This window comes from Entelurus aequoreus, linkage group LG02 (genome assembly GCF_033978785.1).
Source record: "Entelurus aequoreus isolate RoL-2023_Sb linkage group LG02, RoL_Eaeq_v1.1, whole genome shotgun sequence".
NCBI lineage: Eukaryota > Metazoa > Chordata > Actinopteri > Syngnathiformes > Syngnathidae > Entelurus > Entelurus aequoreus.
In genome coordinates, this window is record NC_084732.1 from 90,612,848 (window position 1) to 90,634,441 (window position 21,594).

The 21,594-nt window shown below is 39.0% G+C and overlaps 2 protein-coding genes across 8 annotated transcripts in view; one reads left to right on the forward strand and one right to left on the reverse strand.

The window, feature by feature from the left end:
• Positions 1-258: 258 nt before the first annotated feature.
• LOC133640834 (BTB/POZ domain-containing protein 1-like) lies at positions 259-11,680 on the reverse strand. 6 transcript variants are annotated; one of them, XM_062034547.1, is made up of 9 exons: positions 11,098-11,680; positions 7,842-7,998; positions 3,926-4,031; positions 3,667-3,864; positions 2,633-2,804; positions 2,482-2,569; positions 1,111-1,257; positions 475-645; positions 259-405 (listed from the first exon to the last, which is right to left on the reverse strand). In XM_062034547.1, the coding sequence occupies exons 1-8, from the start codon at positions 11,547-11,549 to the stop codon at positions 481-483; spliced, it is 1,485 nt and encodes a 494-aa protein (XP_061890531.1). In that variant the 5' UTR covers positions 11,550-11,680; the 3' UTR covers positions 259-405; positions 475-480. The 6 variants fall into 6 exon arrangements, with proteins under 6 accessions (XP_061890531.1, XP_061890515.1, XP_061890537.1 ...); XM_062034531.1 differs by having other exon boundaries at positions 475-682; XM_062034553.1 differs by having other exon boundaries at positions 259-645; positions 2,633-2,762.
• Positions 11,681-12,365: 685 nt separating this feature from the next.
• zrsr2 (zinc finger (CCCH type), RNA-binding motif and serine/arginine rich 2) overlaps positions 12,366-21,594 on the forward strand; it is a 33,163-nt gene continuing 23,934 nt past the window's right edge. For both annotated transcript variants that reach the window (XM_062034507.1, XM_062034501.1), the window contains exons 1-6: positions 12,366-12,639; positions 14,567-14,646; positions 14,716-14,812; positions 17,591-17,699; positions 19,785-19,871; positions 21,395-21,433. In XM_062034507.1, the coding sequence (XP_061890491.1) occupies positions 12,596-12,639; positions 14,567-14,646; positions 14,716-14,812; positions 17,591-17,699; positions 19,785-19,871; positions 21,395-21,433 (456 nt within the window). In that variant the 5' untranslated portion in view covers positions 12,366-12,595. The remainder of the gene's footprint in view (positions 12,640-14,566; positions 14,647-14,715; positions 14,813-17,590; positions 17,700-19,784; positions 19,872-21,394; positions 21,434-21,594) is intronic.

Here is a 21,594-nt window from a genome sequence, read left to right on the forward strand (position 1 = left end):
TGAGTTCAGTTTTTGAATGATTTCTGCTGGTGGTGTGCCTCCGCTTTTTTTTCAATGAAAAAAATGTGCCTTGGCTCAAAAAAGGTTGAAAAACACTGACCCAGAGTGAACCCTCTTGTGTCCAGTTTGACAGTCAGAGACAAAAATGCAGCCATTTATTATTAAAGTATTATTTTCATGAATTGACTTATTGACTACAATTGTGTGATGTGTACTTTGAATCATTTTGACCAGGAACAGTCTTCCTCCAACAGAAGAAATGGTGGAAGTGGTTTTAATTTGAGTGAGTTTCCAGCAGACAAAGAAGCGTCACACACACATTTAGCAGTACTGTACAATGAAGGGAGCACGAGTCAAAACTCACAGCAGCTTGTAGGTGAGAACATCCTCCCGATGCTTTGTGTCCTGGGGAGGAAATGTGCCTTGCCTCATATTGACACCTGCCAAGGATCATGGAGGACATACTGTACATACTGTACTTCAGTCCAGTCTGTAGTAGATGATCTCCGGTATCTGGCCGTCCTCCACTGAAGTACCGTTGTTGTTCCCGGGGGACTTGAAGAAGACAAAGGTGGTCTTGGTCCCTGCTGCCGACTCCTGGCTGACTTTCTTTAGGCCCTTGGTGCCGTAGTGTGAGTCTGGTCCCTGAGGGAGCAGAGCAGACTTGTGAAGAGTCTGGTCCCTGAGGGAGCAGAGCAGACTTGTGAAGAGTCTGGTCCCTGAGGGAGCAGAGCAGACTTGTGAAGAGTCTGGTCCCTGAGGGAGCAGAGCAGACTTGTGAAGAGTCTGGTCCCTGAGGGAGCAGAGCAGACTTGTGATGAGTCTGGTCCCTGAGGGAGCAGAGCAGACTTGTGAAGAGTCTGGTCCCTGAGGGAGCAGAGCAGACTTGTGAAGAGTCTGGTCCCTGAGGGAGCAGAGCAGACTTGTGAAGAGTCTGGTCCCTGAGGGAGCAGAGCAGACTTGTGAAGAGTCTGGTCCCTGAGGGAGCAGAGCAGACTTGTGATGAGTCTGGTCCCTGAGGGAGCAGAGCAGACTTGTGAAGAGTCTGGTCCCTGAGGGAGCAGAGCAGACTTGTGATGAAGCCCCACAGAGACCTTCAGGCCAGCTCACCTTCAAAGTTGCACAGGCGGTGTAGCTGACGTTAGGAAGGACTTCTACCGGCTCTGTGAACAGGACTCTGAAGGTGTTGGAGGTCCCGTCACAACTAAATGCTGTGTCCTTCTGGCCCAGAGTCAGGTGTTTGTCGCTCTCCAGGATCTGCAGGCATTAGCACTTCTCAACATGACTAGGATTGACCGGTGCTAGTGTAGTATCGCAGTACTAATCAATCAAAAACTGTACTATACTCTGTTTGAAAAGTACCGCTTCCCCGTTATTACTTTTTAACGGGCATGACGGCGCATCGTCATGTCGTGACATTGCTGGTTTTACCAGCAGAGGAGCATGTTGGGCAGCGCACACACACAGAGTACTTACAAGCAGACACAGTGTGTAGACAGAAAAGGGAGAATGGACGCATTTTGGAGTAAAAAGTAAAGATAAAGGTGAAGTTATAACACTCAGGAAGAGGTGCTTTAAGACATGGCTAGCTAGCTAGCGGCTAACATCCATCTGCAGTGTTTTAGCTACTTCTTAATTTACTAATCTTGGCCTCCATGGCGACAAATAAAGTATGTTTCCTACAAGTAGCATTATCACTGGAGGACGAGGAATAGCTAAACATGCTGTAGGAAGTTACAACAGCTCACCGCTAACAAAAGCTAGCACCCCTGAATGTAAACAAATGCCATGGGTGGATCTACACCTGACATCCACTGTAATGATACCAAGTACAAGAGCGAAGCTAGTCGATACTACATCGATTTTTTTTATATCGTCACAAAATCTTTTTTGCTTTTTTTTTTAAATGTATATAATGTTTATAAAGTCAGTAAATATGTCCCTGGACACATGAGGACTTTGAATATGACCAATGTATGATCCTGTAACTACTTGGTATCAGATCCATACCTAAATGTGTGGTATCATCCAAAACTAATGTCAAGTATCAAAGAAGAGAAGAATAAGTGATTACTACATTTGAACAGAAGTGTAGATAGAACATGTTAAAAGAGAAAATAAGCAGATATTAACAGTGAATGAACAAGTGGATTAATAATCAATTTTTACAGTTTGTCCCTCATAATGTGTACAAAATAATAGGTGTATAAATGACACAATATGTTAGTCAGCAGACTAATTAGGAGTCTTTGTTTGTTTACTTACTACTAAAAGACAAGTTGTCTAGTATGTTCAACATTTTATTTAAGGACTAAATGACAATAATAAACATATGTTTCATGTACACTAACATTTTTTGGTAAAATAAAGACAATAATGACATTTTTTGTGCTCCCCTTTATTTAGCCAAGTATTGAAATACATTGTTATGGAGACACGCCTATATTAGACATTGTTACAAAGGACAACTTGATGAGTTACCTGGATGTTGACCTGGTAGTCGGTGTGCCCATGGATGGAACCATACAGACCAAAACCCACTATAGATATCCGTCTGCTGACGTTGAATCTAGAAAAAGACAGAGCAAATATTTCCCAGCGTCCCAGTTTGAGTATGACTGGATGGCCTCACCTGATTCTGTCGCTGGTACCACTGTAGCCCCAGCGACTCTCCACCTGCTGGAAGCGCTTGATGCTGCATTCCTCTCCTCGCAGGCAGCAGCGGGCTCTGTCGCTGCAGCTGCCACGCGCTTTGGGGTTCACTGCCACGGGGAACAAGACTTTGACTTCCAGACTGGACAGGCCTGGTCCACAAGACAGAATATCTTTCTGCCTTTTTAAAAGCAGCACAATTCATGTAACCAACAATATCACACTTGTGACATCTTTCAAACACCCTTTATTTCAGTGATCTCATGAAATAAATAAATAGTGTATGTTTTGGTTTTTCAAATGTTCTTTTCATATAGTGGTATTGAACAACAAGAAACTGTTTTTTTTTTCCATTTTGTTTTAGAATACAAAAAAACACTATTGAAAGGAAAAGCTTTTTTAAAAGGAAAAAGAAGATCAGTAAACTAAAATGTAAAAACAGAGCAAAACGGATGGTTTTTCATAGTCTGACACCAGGGGCCGTACTTATCAAGCTTGATAAGTACGGCCCCTGATATGGGCATCTACATCAGCTATAAGATTTGCCTGAGAAGCTGGACAGGACAAAAAAATAAATAAAAAAAGTGAGAATACTGTGAAGAAATCAGCCCTAATTTTGCAGGGCATGAATGTTTGAAAGGGAGTGTCCACTATACACATCTACTAAACTCATTCAATTGCTTGACTTTGGTTCAAGCGTCTCATATTTTCATTGATTTGATGTGATCCTCATTTCTTTTTTCCCCTGCAAAAACCGAGAAGTAAATGGTGATTTCTTCACAGTATTCTCATTTTGTGTTGGCAGTTTATGGATGCATTTTACAGTCATTAAGAGGCTAAATGGATTGCCTTTGTTAGCTGCATTGCTAGCCACCTAGAAGGAGCTGATTATTACAAATTAGAACGCAAAGAAACATATGTTACGATTGGGAAAGACGAGCAAAATCCCAAAACGCAGTTTCCCTTTAAATAGGTAATAAAGATGATGTCATTGAGACTGGTAGTTCAACGTACCTGCAGGGATCTTCTCAACACTCATGAGCGGGAAGCGGATGAGCGGGAGAGCTTTTCCTAGTACCTTCTGTTTATTGTCGGGGGTGGGAGGAAGCTGTTGTCTGCAACACTCAGCCTCAGCCCAACGGACCACCGCCCCGAAGAGACGGTTCTCCCTGATGCTGAGCGAGTCTCTCTCCAGCACCGCACACAGAGTGTCTGCAACACACTCACGCCGTTACAACCTTGCATGGAAACTACAAGTCTTACGTTGACTGACCAAGGTCTATGTCGGTGAAGGCGTCCGCGTTTACCGCCTCCGCAGTACTTTTGTCTATGGTGTCGAAACACAGACTGGAGATCTGGGGCTCGTCATATAACCTGGCCTGGAAACACAAGAGCATTGCTTCACAATGATATGAACATCACTCACATTTGGAGCACCCGCTCTATTTTTCTATGTCAACTACCAACCCTAAAAGCAGTGAAGTTGTGTAAATGGTCAATAAAAGGAGAATACAACAAATCCTTTTCAACTTATATTCAATTGAATAGACTGCAAAGACAAGATATTTCATATTCACACAGAGAAACGTTCTTCTTTTTTGCAAATAACCATGAAGTTAGAATTGCATGGCAGCAACACATTGCAAAAAAGGCATTTTTACCAGTGTGTTACATGGCCTTTCCTTTGAACAACACTCAACAAACGAAGCCAGGCAGCGCAGGAATTAAGGCCCAAAAAGATGGTGTGACTCTGGTTACGTGTGGAAATGCTGCGGGCTTCATGAATAAAACCCGGGCTTATTTATAGGTCAAAAAATCCAACAGCCCTAAAAAACAGGTGTTGACCTTTGGTTTCATTCTTTAACACAGTAGTGTGCTCTACTTATTTGTTTAAATCCACCAAGGTTTGAACTTTGAGAGTGTTTCAACCAAAACTTTATAAAGTGTGTGGTTAGCGGTTTTACAGACTTAAAACATGTATAAAAAACAAAAGAACATATATATATTATATGTTATTATATTACTATTATATTACTATTATATTACTATTATATATATATATATATATATATATATATATATATATATATATATATATATATATATATATATATATATATATATATATATATATATATATATATATATATATATATATATATATATATATATATATATATATATATATATATATATATATATATATAAGTATAGTACTGGAAACGAAAAAAACATAATACATTTAAAAAAAACTACCTGTAAATGAAAAAACATAATAAACAAAAACACATAAAAAAAGGAAAAACAAATCAACTTCTACTACACCATTTCACTTAAAGCGGGTATTTTTTGGAGCGTAACCCCAGCGTTAAACGAGGGAAGACTGTATTCTACATCTGGCCCAAATGAAGTGTTAAACTCTATTTACGTGTTGTACGTATTAAAGCAGGGGTTCTTAACCTTTTTCACCTCGGTCCCAACTTTTCCACTACAGAGTACCCATTAATTTATTACCACTGAATTAGTCATCTTACTCTGGATTTGAATGGTATTCAATAACTATATGTACCCTACTTACACTTTACAACCTTGTCAAATGATAACCACAAAGAATACGAGTTATTTAACACATAAACCTTAGGCTTAGGTCAGGCTGATTAGGAAAAATAAGTACTAACCAAATATTCTGCATTGGAAGGGACTGACGAAATGAATATAATATTTAATAGTGAAGTTGTTTCTTAAGTAAACTCAACAAAATAAAGTGCAAATGAAAATACAGATTCATAATTTTTGCGCTTAGAAAACGTCTATGACTTTACCTACAGACTTCTTCTGTAATGTCATTACTGCCACAAGTGGTGGAAAAGTGTATTACCACTGAGTACCGCTGCGGCCCATACACACCACAGCTGAGAAACTGTTTTTTTTGGCAGCCCTCAAGGGGGCGCTCTCGGCCCAACAATGGTTAAGAAACACTGTATGAAAGTACAGTATTTGTCTGATGTATTCATATGTTGTGGCCATGGATAAAAGATAGTCACCAGGTCGACGTAGAACAAATGATATACAGTATTGCCTAACAAACTTGTTTCCCTGCGTAATATTCTGTAGTGGAGTGGCCAGACATAACATTCCTTACACACTTCTGTTGGCTGTATTACAAATTGTGGCAATAAGTTGAATTTTAAAAAAATACAACTTTTAAAAGTCTCCAAGATGTGTTATGTTTTGTGACTTCAGACTATTTGTCTCGACTGTAAGATGGAGCTGGAAGTCAGCAAACATAAGAACATGTAGTCAGTCACGTAGATATTAAAGTAGGGTTGCACGATGTAGAAGATGTACGATGTAAATCTGGCCCACGATAGCGCTTTTAATACTATCGTCATATTCTGACAGTGCATGTTGATGACACATGCTAACTGTGTCCCGCAGTAAAGTAACATTCTTGCTCGCAGCTAACATCCCTCCAAAGTGTGTGTTAAATGCATAATGTGATTATTTTACAGTCACCAGGAAGAGCTAAATATGCTACACTACACACAATAGGAGAATATGCTAACCGCTAAGCAAGAGTTCTTGAACGTAACCGGAAGAGGGCGGCTCAATACAAATATGGACAGTAACCGTACCAAGAATAATGTCAGTATATGGTCAATACTAGTGATTAGATTGATATCTTTTTATTATACACAGCCATATTGTGTTTTTATCTGACTGTAGTTGTCATCAAAAATGTTATCATTTAATATTGTAGAATATCAGTATCAGCATTGGTATGACCGATAACGCCTCTCCAACTACTTGGTATTGGATACATTCCCCATATAAACTAATGTAGAGCATCAAAGAACAGGAGTGTAGATAGAACAGAAAGTAAGCAGACATTAACATTTAATGAACAAGTGGATGAAGAACAGTTTTGATCCAATAATAGAAGTGATGTCATATGTTAGCAGCATGTACAGTACATTGTAATGCTTCTATTAATACTAGGGGTGTAATGGTACGTGTATTTGTATTGAACCGTTTCGGTACGGGGGGTTCGGTTCGGTTCGGAGGTGTACCGAACGAGCTTCCACACGAACATATTAAGTAGCCGCCTAAGCTAAAGTCTTCTTAACAAGCTGCTCCGCTTCCTTCTGCCTGTCTCTGTCAGTCCTCTACACAACCAACATTGTCACACCCACACAACCATCTGATTGGTTACACACAGAGCGGTAACAGCCAATCAGCAGTGCGTATTCAGAGCGCATGTAGTCGGTGCTTAGCGTTTAGCAGGTGAGCATCAGGCAGCGGACTCTCCCCAAATGATAATAAACACCTCCCAGTCAACTACTAGTAACATCACTATGAGCCCGTTGACCTTCTAGAAACATAAACGGCAGCTTAGCTTGCTCGCAGTCCTGGCTTGAGGTGAAGGCTAATTCGCTTTTAGCGTAACGTTAGCTCATTATGCGGTGTGTGTGTGTGCGTGTGTGTGTTACGGACAGCAAAGCCCTGTCTGTCTGTTATTTCACTCTACCTTTTTCTGTGTTGATTGAGCTGTGTTGAAGCAGCAAAAAAGGACATTATGTTAAATGAAGAGTTTCTGTCTCTGATAGTTGATATAATAATGTAAGTGCATCATAAAGTCTACATGAACTCCATGGTGTTCAGGGATGAATAGTCTCTCCTACTGCTATTGTACCATTTTTTCAGCTATAGTTACATGAATCATTAGTAATGCAGCAGCCTAGTTTTGAATGGCAGGGTCCCTGCTATCACATGTTGATAAAAATATAACATTTACATCATAAAAATCAACTACAGGCTTCCTAAATGCTGTAATAAATTAAGCATGATGAGTTGACTTGAAACTGTTTAATGTTGCACTTTTTATATGTAGAAGAAAAGTTTTGTCATTTTATTTAATCTGAGCAACAACTTGAGGCAGTTTAATGTTGATTAACGTGGGCAGAATTATTATAGTGGGAACAATGTTAAAAGGATAAAGCCATTGTTTACACATTTGGTAAATAAATAACCAAAAAATTTATATTTTGTTGTTTTCTTACTGTACCGAAAATGAACCAGACCGTGGCCTCTAAACCGAGGTACGTACCGAACCGAAATGTTTGTGTACCGTTACACCCCTAATTAATACAGAGTAACATATGATGTTAGACCATCCCTACCACACCCACCTGTGTGAGGAGCAGGAATGCGTTGTCTGCTCTCAGGTGCTTGCTGACAAAGTCCACACAGTGGCTGGCCAGCGCCGGCACGGCGTACTTCTTGGCCGTGTTAAGAGTGGACATCACCGTCTCTGCACAGGTGTGGACGTCATCCGAGTACAGAAACCTGTGTGGAGGAAGAGGAAGCAACATGTGGAGATGAAGGCTTTCAACAACACAAGACAGCTCAGCCTGCTTCTAGCTAAAGGACAGGTGCGTGTGTGTGTGTGACACAGGTGCATGTGTGTGACACAGGTGCATGTGTGTGACACAGGTGCATGTGTGTGACACAGGTGCATGTGTGTGACACAGGTGCATGTGTGTGACAGGTGCATGTGTGTGACAGGTGCATGTGTGTGACACAGGTGCATGTGTGGCACAGGTGCATGTGTGTGGCACAGGTGCATGTGTGTGACACAGGTGCATGTGTGTGACACAGGTGCATGTGTGTGACACAGGTGCATGTGTGTGACACAGGTGCATGTGTGTGACAGGTGCATGTGTGTGACACAGGTGCATGTGTGTGACACAGGTGCATGTGTGTGACACAGGTGCATGTGTGTGGCACAGGTGCATGTGTGTGACACAGGTGCATGTGTGTGACAGGTGCATGTGTGTGACACAGGTGCATGTGTGTGACAGGTGCATGTGTGTGACAGGTGCATGTGTGTGACACAGGTGCATGTGTGTGACACAGGTGCATGTGTGTGACACAGGTGCATGTGTGTGACAGGTGCATGTGTGTGACACAGGTGCATGTGTGTGACAGGTGCATGTGTGTGACACAGGTGCATGTGTGTGGCAAGTGCATGTGTGTGACACAGGTGCATGTGTGTGATGGGAGGACAGGTGCATGTGTGTGATGGGAGGACAGGTGCATGTGTGTGATGGGAGGACAGGTGCATGTGTGTGTGGGAGGACAGGTGCATGTGTGTGATGGGAGGACAGGTGCATGTGTGTGACAGGTGCATGTGTGTGATGGGAGGACAGGTGCATGTGTGTGATGGGAGGACAGGTGCATGTGTGTGACAGGTGCATGTGTGTGTTGGGAGGACAGGTGCATGTGTGTGACAGGTGCATGTGTGTGATGGGAGGACAGGTGCATGTGTGTGACAGGTGCATGTGTGTGATGGGAGGACAGGTGCATGTGTGTGATGGGAGGACAGGTGCATGTGTGTGATGGGAGGACAGGTGCATGTGTGTGACAGGTGCATGTGTGTGATGGGAGGACAGGTGCATGTGTGTGACAGGTGCATGTGTGTGATGGGAGGACAGGTGCATGTGTGTGACAGGTGCATGTGTGTGATGGGAGGACAGGTGCATGTGTGTGATGGGAGGACAGGTGCATGTGTGTGACAGGTGCATCTGTGTGATGGGAGGACAGGTGCATGTGTGTGACAGGTGCATGTGTGTGATGGGAGGACAGGTGCATGTGTGTGATGGGAGGACAGGTGCATGTGTGTGATGGGTGCTTGGACGTGGAGTGAATGGATTACCAAGTGGACTAAACACACAGGTGTGTGTGACAGTGAATGCATTACCAAGTGGACTAAACACACAGGTGTGTGTGACAGTGAATGCATTACCAAGTGGACTAAACACACAGGTGTGTGTGACAGTGAATGGATTACAACGTGGACTAAACACACAGGTGTGTGTGACAGTGAATGGATTACCAAGTGGACTAAACACACAGGTGTGTGTGACAGTGAATGGATTACCAAGTGGACTAAACACACAGGTGTGTGTGACAGTGAATGGATTACAACGTGGACTAAACACACAGGTGTGTGTGACAGTGAATGGATTACCAAGTGGACTAAACACACAGGTGTGTGTGACAGTGAATGCATTACCAAGTGGACTAAACACACAGGTGTGTGTGACAGTGAATGCATTACCAAGTGGACTAAACACACAGGTGTGTGTGACAGTGAATGGATTACAACGTGGACTAAACACACAGGTGTGTGTGACAGTGAATGGATTACCAAGTGGACTAAACACACAGGTGTGTGTGTGACAGTGAATGGATTACCAAGTGGACTAAACACACAGGTGTGTGTGACAGTGAATGCATGACCAAGTGGACTAAACACACAGGTGTGTGTGACAGTGAATGCATTACCAAGTGGACTAAACACACAGGTGTGTGTGACAGTGAATGGATTACAAAGTGGACTAAACACACAGGTGTGTGTGACAGTGAATGGATTACCAAGTGGACTAAACACACAGGTGTGTGTGACAGTGAATGCATGACCAAGTGGACTAAACACACAGGTGTGTGTGACAGTGAATGGATTACAAAATGGACTAAACACACAGGTGTGTGTGACAGTGAATGGATTACCAAGTGGACTAAACACACAGGTGTGTGTGACAGTGAATGCATGACCAAGTGGACTAAACACACAGGTGTGTGTGACAGTGAATGGATTACCAAGTGGACTAAACACACAGGTGTGTGTGACAGTGAATGGATTACCAAGTGGACTAAACACACAGGTGTGTGTGACAGTGAATGGATTACCAAGTGGACTAAACACACAGGTGAGCTAGGACTCTTCTTACAAAACTTCCTTCTTATCGCCACAGGCCATTAAAAGCATTCCCACCTGGACCCAGAGGGACTTTTTTTTAATTTTTTTTTTTTTAATGTATTTATATTATAATTTGGTGCAGCCGGGCCGGAGCAGGAGAGGATAGAAAGAGAAACCCAGAGGGACTTTAACACCCTTCTGAGGAGTGATGGACAACATGTGACCTCACAATACCTGCCTCAGTACATACATTCCTAAGTAAGTACCTACCTAAATACCAACCTAAGTAAGTACCTACCCTACCTAAGTACCCATGTACCTACCTAGGTAAGTACCTGCCTAAGTACCCATGTACCTACCTAAGTACTTACCTATTTAAGTACCCATGTACCTACCTAAGTAAGTACCTATTTAAGTACCCATGTACCTACCTAAGTAAGTACCTATTTAAGTACCCATGTACCTACCTAGGTAAGTACCTATTTAAGTACCCATGTACCTACCTAAGTAAGTACCTATTTAAGTACCCATGTACCTACCTAAGTAAGTACCTATTTAAGTACCCATGTACCTACCTAAGTAAGTACCTATTTAAGTACCCATGTACCTACCTAGGTAAGTACCTGCCTAAGTACCCATGTACCTACCTAAGTAAGTAGCCATGTACCTACTTAAGTACGTACCTGAGCAAAGAGAGGAAGGCTGCCGGTTCCGCGTCGGGCACCTCTATCTCGGTGGAGGTTGTGGCCATGGCCCCGTTGAACATGGCTTCAAAGACGGCACTGCCGGCGGCCAACACGAACTTATGGGCCGGTATCCTCTGGGCCTGCCTGCCCTTGCCCACCACGAAGCTGACGTCACTCAGCAGTTGGTTGTTGAAAAGGTAAGCAAAGCGCTCCTTCAGCGAGCTCTTGGTGGCCTGCCAGTTGTACACTGGCTCCCGGGGACCAGGAGGGACAGGCGGGCCAGGCTCCCGGGGACCAGGCGGCACAGGAGGGACAGGCTCCCGGGGACCAGGCGGGACAGGCGGGGAGTTTGGCACGCTGGAAAGCGCCACTGCTGCTCCACTCAGGGCCGAGTTGGACGGCGGCTCTTGGGCGTCATGGTTGGACGCCAAGCCGCCGCCGGTCGCCATAATTGTGCAGTCGTCCCGCCTTCTCCTGTCCTGTGCACCCTGGTTGTTTGTGTTTGTTTACGTGGTCGCCATTGCTGCTACATGGCCACACACCTGCTAGCTCACACAGGCTAGCTGCGTCGCGCCACCAATCACGCATGCGCACATTGCTTCAAAACATTCCCAACTTTATTGATATCGTCACACTCGACAACACCAAACTTTCACCTACTCAATGATAATTATATGTTTATCTAGCTGCACACTGTACTATATTAACATATATTCAAACACTACTCTACTCAATGATTATTATATGTTTATCTAGCTGCACACTGCACTATGTGAACATATATTCAAACACTACTCTACTCAATGATTATTATATGTTTATCTAGCTACACACTGCACTGTGTGAACATATATTCAAACACTACTCTACTCAATGATTATTATATGTTTATCTAGCTACACCCTGCACTATGTGAACATATATTCAAGCCCGTTCCCGCCAGCGATAAACAAAAAGCCGTAGGAAATGGATGGATCGTAAATTATGAGATAAATAATTGATTGATTGAATGTTTTATGAAGTGTATTATCATTAAAAAAAAACAGTGTACAACCTCCCTCACTGTCTGTACAAAAAAAATGTTGCTTTTAAAGGATATCTGTACGTTTTTTTTGTATTTTGCAAAATAAAGTGTGTGAAAGTACATGTAACATACAGTGATGACTTATAATAAATGAATACATGAGCGATCCAAACATTAGGAGCGCTTAGGAGCGCTTATTGATGTCAAAACGCGTTGAAGATGTTCATACCGGAAGTAGTTGTGATTCACTCCGGAAGTGCTTTTGTCAGTCAGGACCCAAACAAACAAGACGTAAATACCAAAGTTCGTGTTTAAATGACATCAACTAGATGCCTTATTAGCCACATACACTAGGTATAAGAAATAGGTGATACCGGAATTATTCTGTTCCTATATTTTGGCTTAGCTAATCTTAGCATTAGCAATATTAGCATGTTAGCAATGTTAGCATGTTAGCAATGTTTAGCCGCCATGGCCGCGTCTATTCCTCCACTAAGTGCCGCTCCTGCATTCAAGTAAGTCTCTTTCGTTTTAGCACTTTTAACCAAAGACTGACTTTTTAATCTGGCTGTTGGTATTAGTACGTAAATAAGTTTGCTGCATACATTTCTCTTCCGCATGTTGTTTTCTGCATTACTGTGTTGTGCGTGTAGTGCAATCATGTAGTATACAATAATATACACACACATATATATATATATATATATATATATATATATATATATATATATATATATATATATATATATATATATATATATATATATATATAATATTCAATAATACACACACACACACATATATATACATATATATATATATATATAATATACACATATATATCTATATAATATGCAATAGTATACACACACACACACACATATATATATATATATATATATATATATATATATATATATATAATATGCAATAATACACACACACACACACACATATATATATACTATTCAATAATATACACACATATACACTACCGTTCAAAAGTTTGGGGTCACATTGAAATGTCCTTATTTTTGAAGGAAAAGCACTGTACTTTTCAATGAAGATAACTTTAAACTAGTCTTAACTTTAAAGAAATACACTCTATACATTGCTAATGTGGTAAATGACTATTCTAGCTGCAAATGTCTGGTTTTTGGTGCAATATCTAAATAGGTGTATAGAGGCCCATTTCCAGCAACTATCACTCCAGTGTTCTAATGGTACAATGTGTTTGCTCATTGGCTCAGAAGGCTAATTGATGTTTAGAAAACCCTTGTGCAATCATGTTCACACATCTGAAAACAGTTTAGCTCGTTACAGAAGCTACAAAACTGACCTTCCTTTGAGCAGATTGAGTTTCTGGAGCATCACATATGTGGGGTCAATTAAACGCTAAAAATGGCCAGAAAAAGAGAACTTTCATCTGAAACTCCACAGTCTATTCTTGTTCTTAGAAATGAAGGCTATTCCACAAAATTGTTTGGGTGACCCCAAACTTTTGAACGGTAGTGTACATATATATAATATGCAATAATATACACATATACTGTATATATATGTATATATATATATATATATATATATATATATATATATATATATATATATATATATATATATATATATATATATATATATATATATATATATATATATATCCAATAATATATACACACACACACACATATATATATATATATATCCAATAATATATACACACACACACACACACACACACATATATATATATATATATATATATATATATATATATATATATATATATATATATATATATATATATATATATATAATATGCAATCCATCCATCCATTTTCTACCACTTGTCCCTTTCGGGGTTGCAATGATATACATAAATAAGTAATATACATCAACGTGTAAAGTGAATTACTACAACATTCATATCGTCGTTGACATTTTATTGATGCGTAGTCTATACTATATCTTAGATGATAATTGGAATGTATTTTAATGCTGAAGAAGAGTGAAGTGAATTATATTTATATAGCGCTTTTCTCTAGTGACTCAAAGCACTTTTACATATTAAAACCCAATATGTAAGTTGCATTTAAAGCAGTGTGGGTGGCACTGGGAGCAGGTGGGTAAAGTGTCTTGCTCAAGGACACAACGGCAGTGACTAGTGTGGCGGAAGCGGGGATCGAACCTGGAACCCTCAAGTTGCTGGCACGGCCACTCTACCAACCAAGCTATACCGCCCCACAAAATACAAATAAAAATACACATGTATTATATTTATAATTATTTAATGCTAAACGGATCCATTTCACATAATGACTTTTGTTGTGCTGGTGCTCTTCTTAGGCCTGCTGTGTAAACGTAAAAGTCCTGACATGACACACCAACATTACTGAACAAAAGAGACCGTTTAAACGTACGTTAATCCCACTTTTTCTTTAGCCAAAAACAACGAAGGGCCGCCTCGAGGAAGGAAAGAAGAAAAAGGAAACGTCAAGCCATCGCCCAAGCCAGACAATGTGGTATGAAAAAAAATCAATCATGATTTTTGTGTTGAATGAAATGAAACTACACCATTTGTTTTGTTGTAGCTTTACATAACGGAGCGACTGTTGATCCTCCTGATGAAGAAGAAGACGACGAAGAAGAAGAAGAAGAAGAAGAAGCCAGTATTGTTGAGAAAGAAAGGTGAGTTAGAAATTATGTCCGGTACAAAAATGTGACATGTATATGTATAGTAATCAAAAAAGGTACTAAACTGCCTTTTAAAAATTACTAGTAGTCTTTTTCATGCGCCTAATGGCACGCCGAGGCGCATGTAGTGAGTCAACATCAACACACACACAGAGCACTTACTAGGAGAAACAGTGTGAAGACAGAAGAGAAAGAATGGACACATTTTGGTTTCAAAACTAACAATAAAGGTGAAGCTGTAAACACTGAAGCACCACTCTTAAAACAAACATTTACACCCCTCCACAGTATTTTAGGTACTTTTAACTCTTTGCCTCTATGGCGACAAATAAAGTACGTTTCTTACAGGTCTTACGAGAGGAATAGCTAAACATGCTTCACTACACACCAAGAGCAAACAGCAAACTAGCGCTCCTGAATGTAAACAAATGGGTGCATCTATACAAATATCCACTCTAACGATACCAAGTGCAAGAGCTGTATCTACTCAATACTAATAATAATAATATTACATTTAATTTGTAAAGCACTTTGCATTTGTCAATCTCAAAGTACTGCAGAGTTTAAAAGGATACAAGAGTAGTTAAAAACACATAAAACATCTGAAAAAAGGTTTTCCTAAAAAGATGAGTCTTAAGGCTCTTTTTAAAAGCAGCTACATGATTACATCAATGGTTTTTGTTGTCACAAAATCTTTTGTCTTTTTTTATTGTTTTTAAACTCTGGAAATATTTCCCTGAACACAAGATAACTTTAATTATGACCAATGTATGATCCTGTAAGGTCAGTGTATGTTTTGCTATTTCTATTTTCTTTTCATAAATGGAAATTGAAAAACAAAAAAAAAATATATTTTTTTTTCTCGTTTTAAAATACAAAAAATAAAATATTTTTTGGTTTTAAAAAGAAAAAATGAAGATCTCGAGTAAACAAATATGGAAAAACAGACCAAAAATTGATGTTTTTTTGTAGTCTGACACTGGAAGTCTTTATTTCGAAAGTAAGTGTGTTCCAGCATTACACAAAGAAAGTCAGGTTCCAGTGAGTCAAGCGTTTTATAAAAGTCCAAGAAGAGCATGGTGTGTATTGACAGTCTTATGTTGGTATGAATGGAGCGGCCTTGGAGGACTCCTGATTGTTTAAAAAGTGGAGGTATTTACCATGTGCCTGTGACGCTGGCTAACATGTAAAGGAAGTACTTTAGACATGATACAAAGTCCCAAGACTTCTACAGAAATATCTACACACACATCAACGGAAACTAAAACTAAAAAAACGTAACAATATTGATGTGTTTTCATATCCGAAACTGGAACCGGAAGTAGTGATTTTTTTACTCTCCTGTAAGAAAGTCTATGCTATGATGCCTCCACTTTTGTATCATATCTGCATATAAATATCTGTACATGCTGATGTCAGACCTGAAATATTTTATGTTTAGGGCTCAAAAGACATTTTAGCCAGACACAAAGGTACCGTAGTATTCCCGCTTTTACTTTGAAAATAAAGACTTCCGGTGTCAGACTGTGAAAAACAATCCGTTTTGTCTGTTTTTCCGTTTTTGCTTAATAGGGATATTTTTTTTTTTTTTTTTTCAAAACCGAAAAAGAAAAACTCTTTGTTTTTGAATTTTCTTTTTTGTCTTTTACAATGAAATTTAAAAAAAAAACAGTCGTTTTTTTTTGTTTTTCAATTTCCATTGATGAAAAGAAAATATAAAAACCAAAACATACACTGATCCTGATCCTGGGTCCGTGTACCTTGCGTTCATTCTATTTCCGATTCTGAAACGCAAATCAAAAAACAAAATTAGGGCCGTTTTTTGATTTTTACTATAAATGGCTGATTTGAAAACAAACAAAAAAGGTTTGATTTACATTAAAATATTGCCATAAAATTAGATCCTTTTATGGATTTTTATTTTTCCAGATAAACACAAAAATCCAATTTATGTTAATCCAAAATGCACAATTGCGTGTTTGTCTGTGTGATGACAAATTGAACCGGAAGCAGTATTTTAGCTTTTCCTTCGCGTTTAGCATGTTTTTAGCATAACGCTAACACCTTTGTTTAGCAGGAGTCCTAAAAAATTGTCTCATTAAATAGTCACATTTTTTTTTCAGAAATAAAAATGGCCCGAAATTTGTTTTTTTATTTGCATTTGAGAATTCCAAATCAAATGAACAGGAGGAACACGGACCTTCCTGTAACTACTTGGTATCACATCCATACCTAAATGTGTGGTATCATCCAAAACTAATGTCAAGTATCAAACAAGAGTGATTATTACATTTTAACAGAAGTGTAGACAGAACATGTTAAAACAGGAAGTAAGCAGATATTAACAGTAAATGAACAAGTAGATTAATAATATTTTTTACAGTTTGTCCCTCATAATGTGTACAAAATAATAGGTGTATAAATGACACAATATGTTACTGCATACGTCAGCAGACTAATTAGGAGTCTTTGTTTGTTTACTTACTATTAAAAGACAAGTTGTCTAGTGTGTTCACTATTTTATTTAAGGACTAAATTATTTGATTGCAAAAAGAAACATATATTTAATGTCATAACATTTTCTGTTCAAATTAAGCCAATAATGATATTTATGTGGTCCCCTTTATTGTATCAATCAATCAAAGTTGACTTCTATAGCCCTTAATCAGAAATGTCTCAAAGAGCTGCCCAAGCCACAAGGACGTCCTGGGCTCAGATGGCACATCCCACATTTGGTTAGCAGTACTAAGCTTGTGTTTGGTGTTGCTGCAGACAGCGGCTGCATGAAGAGTGGCTGCAGCGTGAGCGTCTGGCACAGGAGGAGTTCAGGCTGAAGTCAGAGAGGAAGGACGCTGCCAGGAAACGCAAAGAAGACGAGGAGGTAACACTGAAACAAGATTAACCTAGCTATATTTGGACTGAGAAAGTTACAGTACAACACTAACATGGGCTTACAAGATGCCAACAGCATTTCAGGGCTGAAAAAACCTGATTTTCATGTGTTTGAAATATTATATTTCCTCAAGTAGTGTCTTCTGCTCCTTTTTAAAAATGCAACCTTTATAAGCTTTGCTTCTCTCTTGCTTTCAAACATGTTGAAATGAGAATATGTAGATGATATGAGCTAGTGGAAATAAACCATAACCATGTTTTCCCCTATAACAAAGATTATTAATGCTGTTAATTGTTACACCTCTAATATATCATTATAATAACAGATGCTCTGGTATTGGCTTCCTTAACAATATGCCGATTCATTTCTGATATATAGATCAAGCAACATCAAGTACTACTGATATAGGAAAATAACAATGAAGAGAGCTGCACATTGTAGTGGCACACACATGTACTGTATAAGAACAAGTCAGGGTTGAAGTATGAAACTATGGATTCATGTAATAAACTGCCCATTAGTCTTGTCCCCATACCAATATTTTGGTACCAGTACCAAATTGTATTTCAATACTTTTCTAAATAAAGGGGACCACAAAAAATGTAATTATTGTCTTTATTTGAACAAAAAATCTTAGTGTACATGAAACATATGTTTATTATTGTAATATAGTACTTAAATAAAATAGTGAACATACTAGACAACTTGTCTTTTAGTAGTAAGTAAACAAACAAAGACTCCTAATTAGTCTGCTGACGTATGTAGCAACATATTGTGGCATTTATACACCTATTATTTTGTACACATTATGAGGGACAAACTGTAAAAAAATATTATTAATCTACTTGTTAATTTACTGTTAATATCTGCTTATTTTCTGTTTTCTGTTCTATCTACACTTCTGTTCAAATGTAATAATCACTTATTCTTCTCTTCTTTGATACTTGACATTAGTTTTGGATGATACCACACTTTTAGGTATGGATCTGATACCAAGTAGTTACAGGATCATACATTGGTCATATTCAAAGTCCTCACGTGTCCAGGGACGTATTTCCCCAGTTTATAAACATAATATACATTTTTTTTTAAAAAGGAAAAAAGATTTTGTGACGATATAAAAAAAAATCCATGTAATCATAGTAGTATCGACTAGATACGCTCTTGTACTTGGTATCATTACAGTGGATGTCAGGGGTAGATCCACCCATGGCATTTGGTTACATTCAGGAACGCCGGTGAGCTACAGTGTGTAGTGAAGCATGTTTAGCTATTCCTCGTCCTCCAGTGATAATTGTAAGAAACTTACTTTATTTGTCGCCATGGAGGCCAGGATTAGTGATTTAGAAGTAGCTAAAACCAGCCATGTCTTAAAGCACCTCTTCCTGAGTGTTATAACTTCACCTTTATCTTTACTTTTTACACCAAAATGCGTCCATTCTCCCTTTTCTGTCTACACACTGTGTCTGCTTGTAAGTACTCTGTGTGTGTGCGCTGCCCAACATGCTCCTCTGCTGGTAAAACCAGCAATGTTTTTTAATGGTGGTTAAAAAAACCTTGGGAAGCGGTACTTTTCAAACAGAGTATGGTATCGTTTTTGATTCATTAGTACAGCGATACTATACTAGTACCGGTATACCGTACAACCCTACTGGGCATAGTTTTTGTTTCAGTAGCACCAGTTGCTTCTTATCTTTATTTCACTGCATAAACGCTGCTGGGGACTCAGAATGATTCAACCTGAGGTGTGATATTGCATGTCAAGTATCAGCATAATCAGCACTTTATAGTCCTTGCAAATTGGTGTTTACCATCCAAAGGCAAACTTTAGAAAATAATCCACACCACGGACAAGCTATCTTTGCACTTTGATGAAGGCAAAACTCATGTGCTGAAACTCAGGCAATACCTTTTTCAACATTGTTATCAGTGGGAAAAATACATAGATATGTTTTTATGTCAATATCGTCTGATAAGATTGGTCAGCTGTATATACCTAATGATACTTCTGTGTATACAATACTATATATGAAGTATTGTCTGCTGTGTTGATGGTGTTCAATGTGTCCTCAGCGCTGCATCAAGGAGGAATGGGAGGCCCAGCAGAGGCAAGAAGAAGAAGAAAAGGAGCAGAAGCTGCAGGAGAAGCGAGGCAGAAAGGTGAAAGCAGCCCTGGGAGGATAAAAGCAGAGAGAAATATATCCATTTGTCATCATCACAAACTTCTACACTTCATTCATAATAATGCTCAGCTTTGATTGACACGCTCAGAGGTCGTCAACTAATGAGACCTAATGTCATACTTCCATGATACCATTTGTCCTACTTCCATGAGACTACAAACTAATGATACTATGTCATACTTCCATGAGACTACAAACTAATGATACTATGTCATACTTCCATGATACCATTTGTCCTACTTCCATGAGACTACAAACTAATGATACTATGTCATACTTACATGAGACTACAAACTAATGATACCTAATCTCATACTTCCATGAGACTACAAACTAATGATACCATGTCATACTTCCATGAGACTACAAACTAATGATACTATGTCATACTTCCATGATACCATTTGTCATACTTCCATGAGACTACAAACTAATGATACTATGTCATACTTCCATGAGACTACAAACTAATGATACTATGTCATACTTCCATGAGACTACAAACTAATGATACTATGTCATACTTCCATGATACCATTTGTCATACTTACATGAGACTACAAACTAATGATACCTAATCTCATACTTCCATGAGACTATATGTCATACTTCCATGAGACTACAAACTAATGATACCTAATGTCATACTTCCATGAGACTACAAACTAATGATACTATGTCATACTTCCATGAGACTACAAAGTAATGGTACTATGTCATACTTCCATGAGACTACAAACTAATGATACCTAATGTCATACTTCCATGAGACTACAAACTAATGATACTATGTCATACTTCCATGAGACTACAAAGTAATGGTACTATGTCATACTTCCATGAGACTACAAAGTAATGATACTATGTCATACTTCCATGAGACTACAAAGTAATGATACTATGTCATACTTCCATGAGACTACAAAGTAATGGTACTATGTCATACTTCCATGAGACTACAAACTAATGATACTATGTCATACTTCCATTAGACTACATAGTAATGATATTATGTCATACTTCCATGAGACTACAAAGTAATGATACTATGTCATACTTCCATGAGACTACAAAGTAATGGTACTATGTCATACTTCCATGAGACTACAAACTAATGATACTATGTCATACTTCCATGAGACTACAAAGTAATGATACTATGTCATACTTCCATGAGACTACAAAGTAATGGTACTATGTCATACTTCCATGAGACTACAAACTAATGATACTATGTCATACCTCCATGAGACTACAAAATAATGGTACTATGTCATACTTCCATGGAATTAGTCCTTCTCAGAGTGTCAATCAAATGTTAGTAAAAGTGTCTTTGTGTGTTGGTTGTCAGTGTTTGTGCAATCTTTCCTTGACCAAGCGACACATGCAAGGTGGTCCTTAACTAAGAGATTGTTGTCGTCAGCTGTCACAAGAAGGAAGTATCTTTCACCTGGCGTCTGCACACCTGTCTCACCTGACATCTTTTTACACACTTTGTAGGAGGCTGCTCAGAAAATGTTGGATGAAGCAGAACATCAGGTACTATACGTTCTTCGAGCTGATATACCACTTCCTTCATGACTGTGTCCAGGCTACTAAACCACTGCTATGAACTCGGGGCGTACCGATACATATTTGTCATTGCCAGTATCGATACCACACGATATCAGCACAACACATTTTACTTCATGGGTATTGAT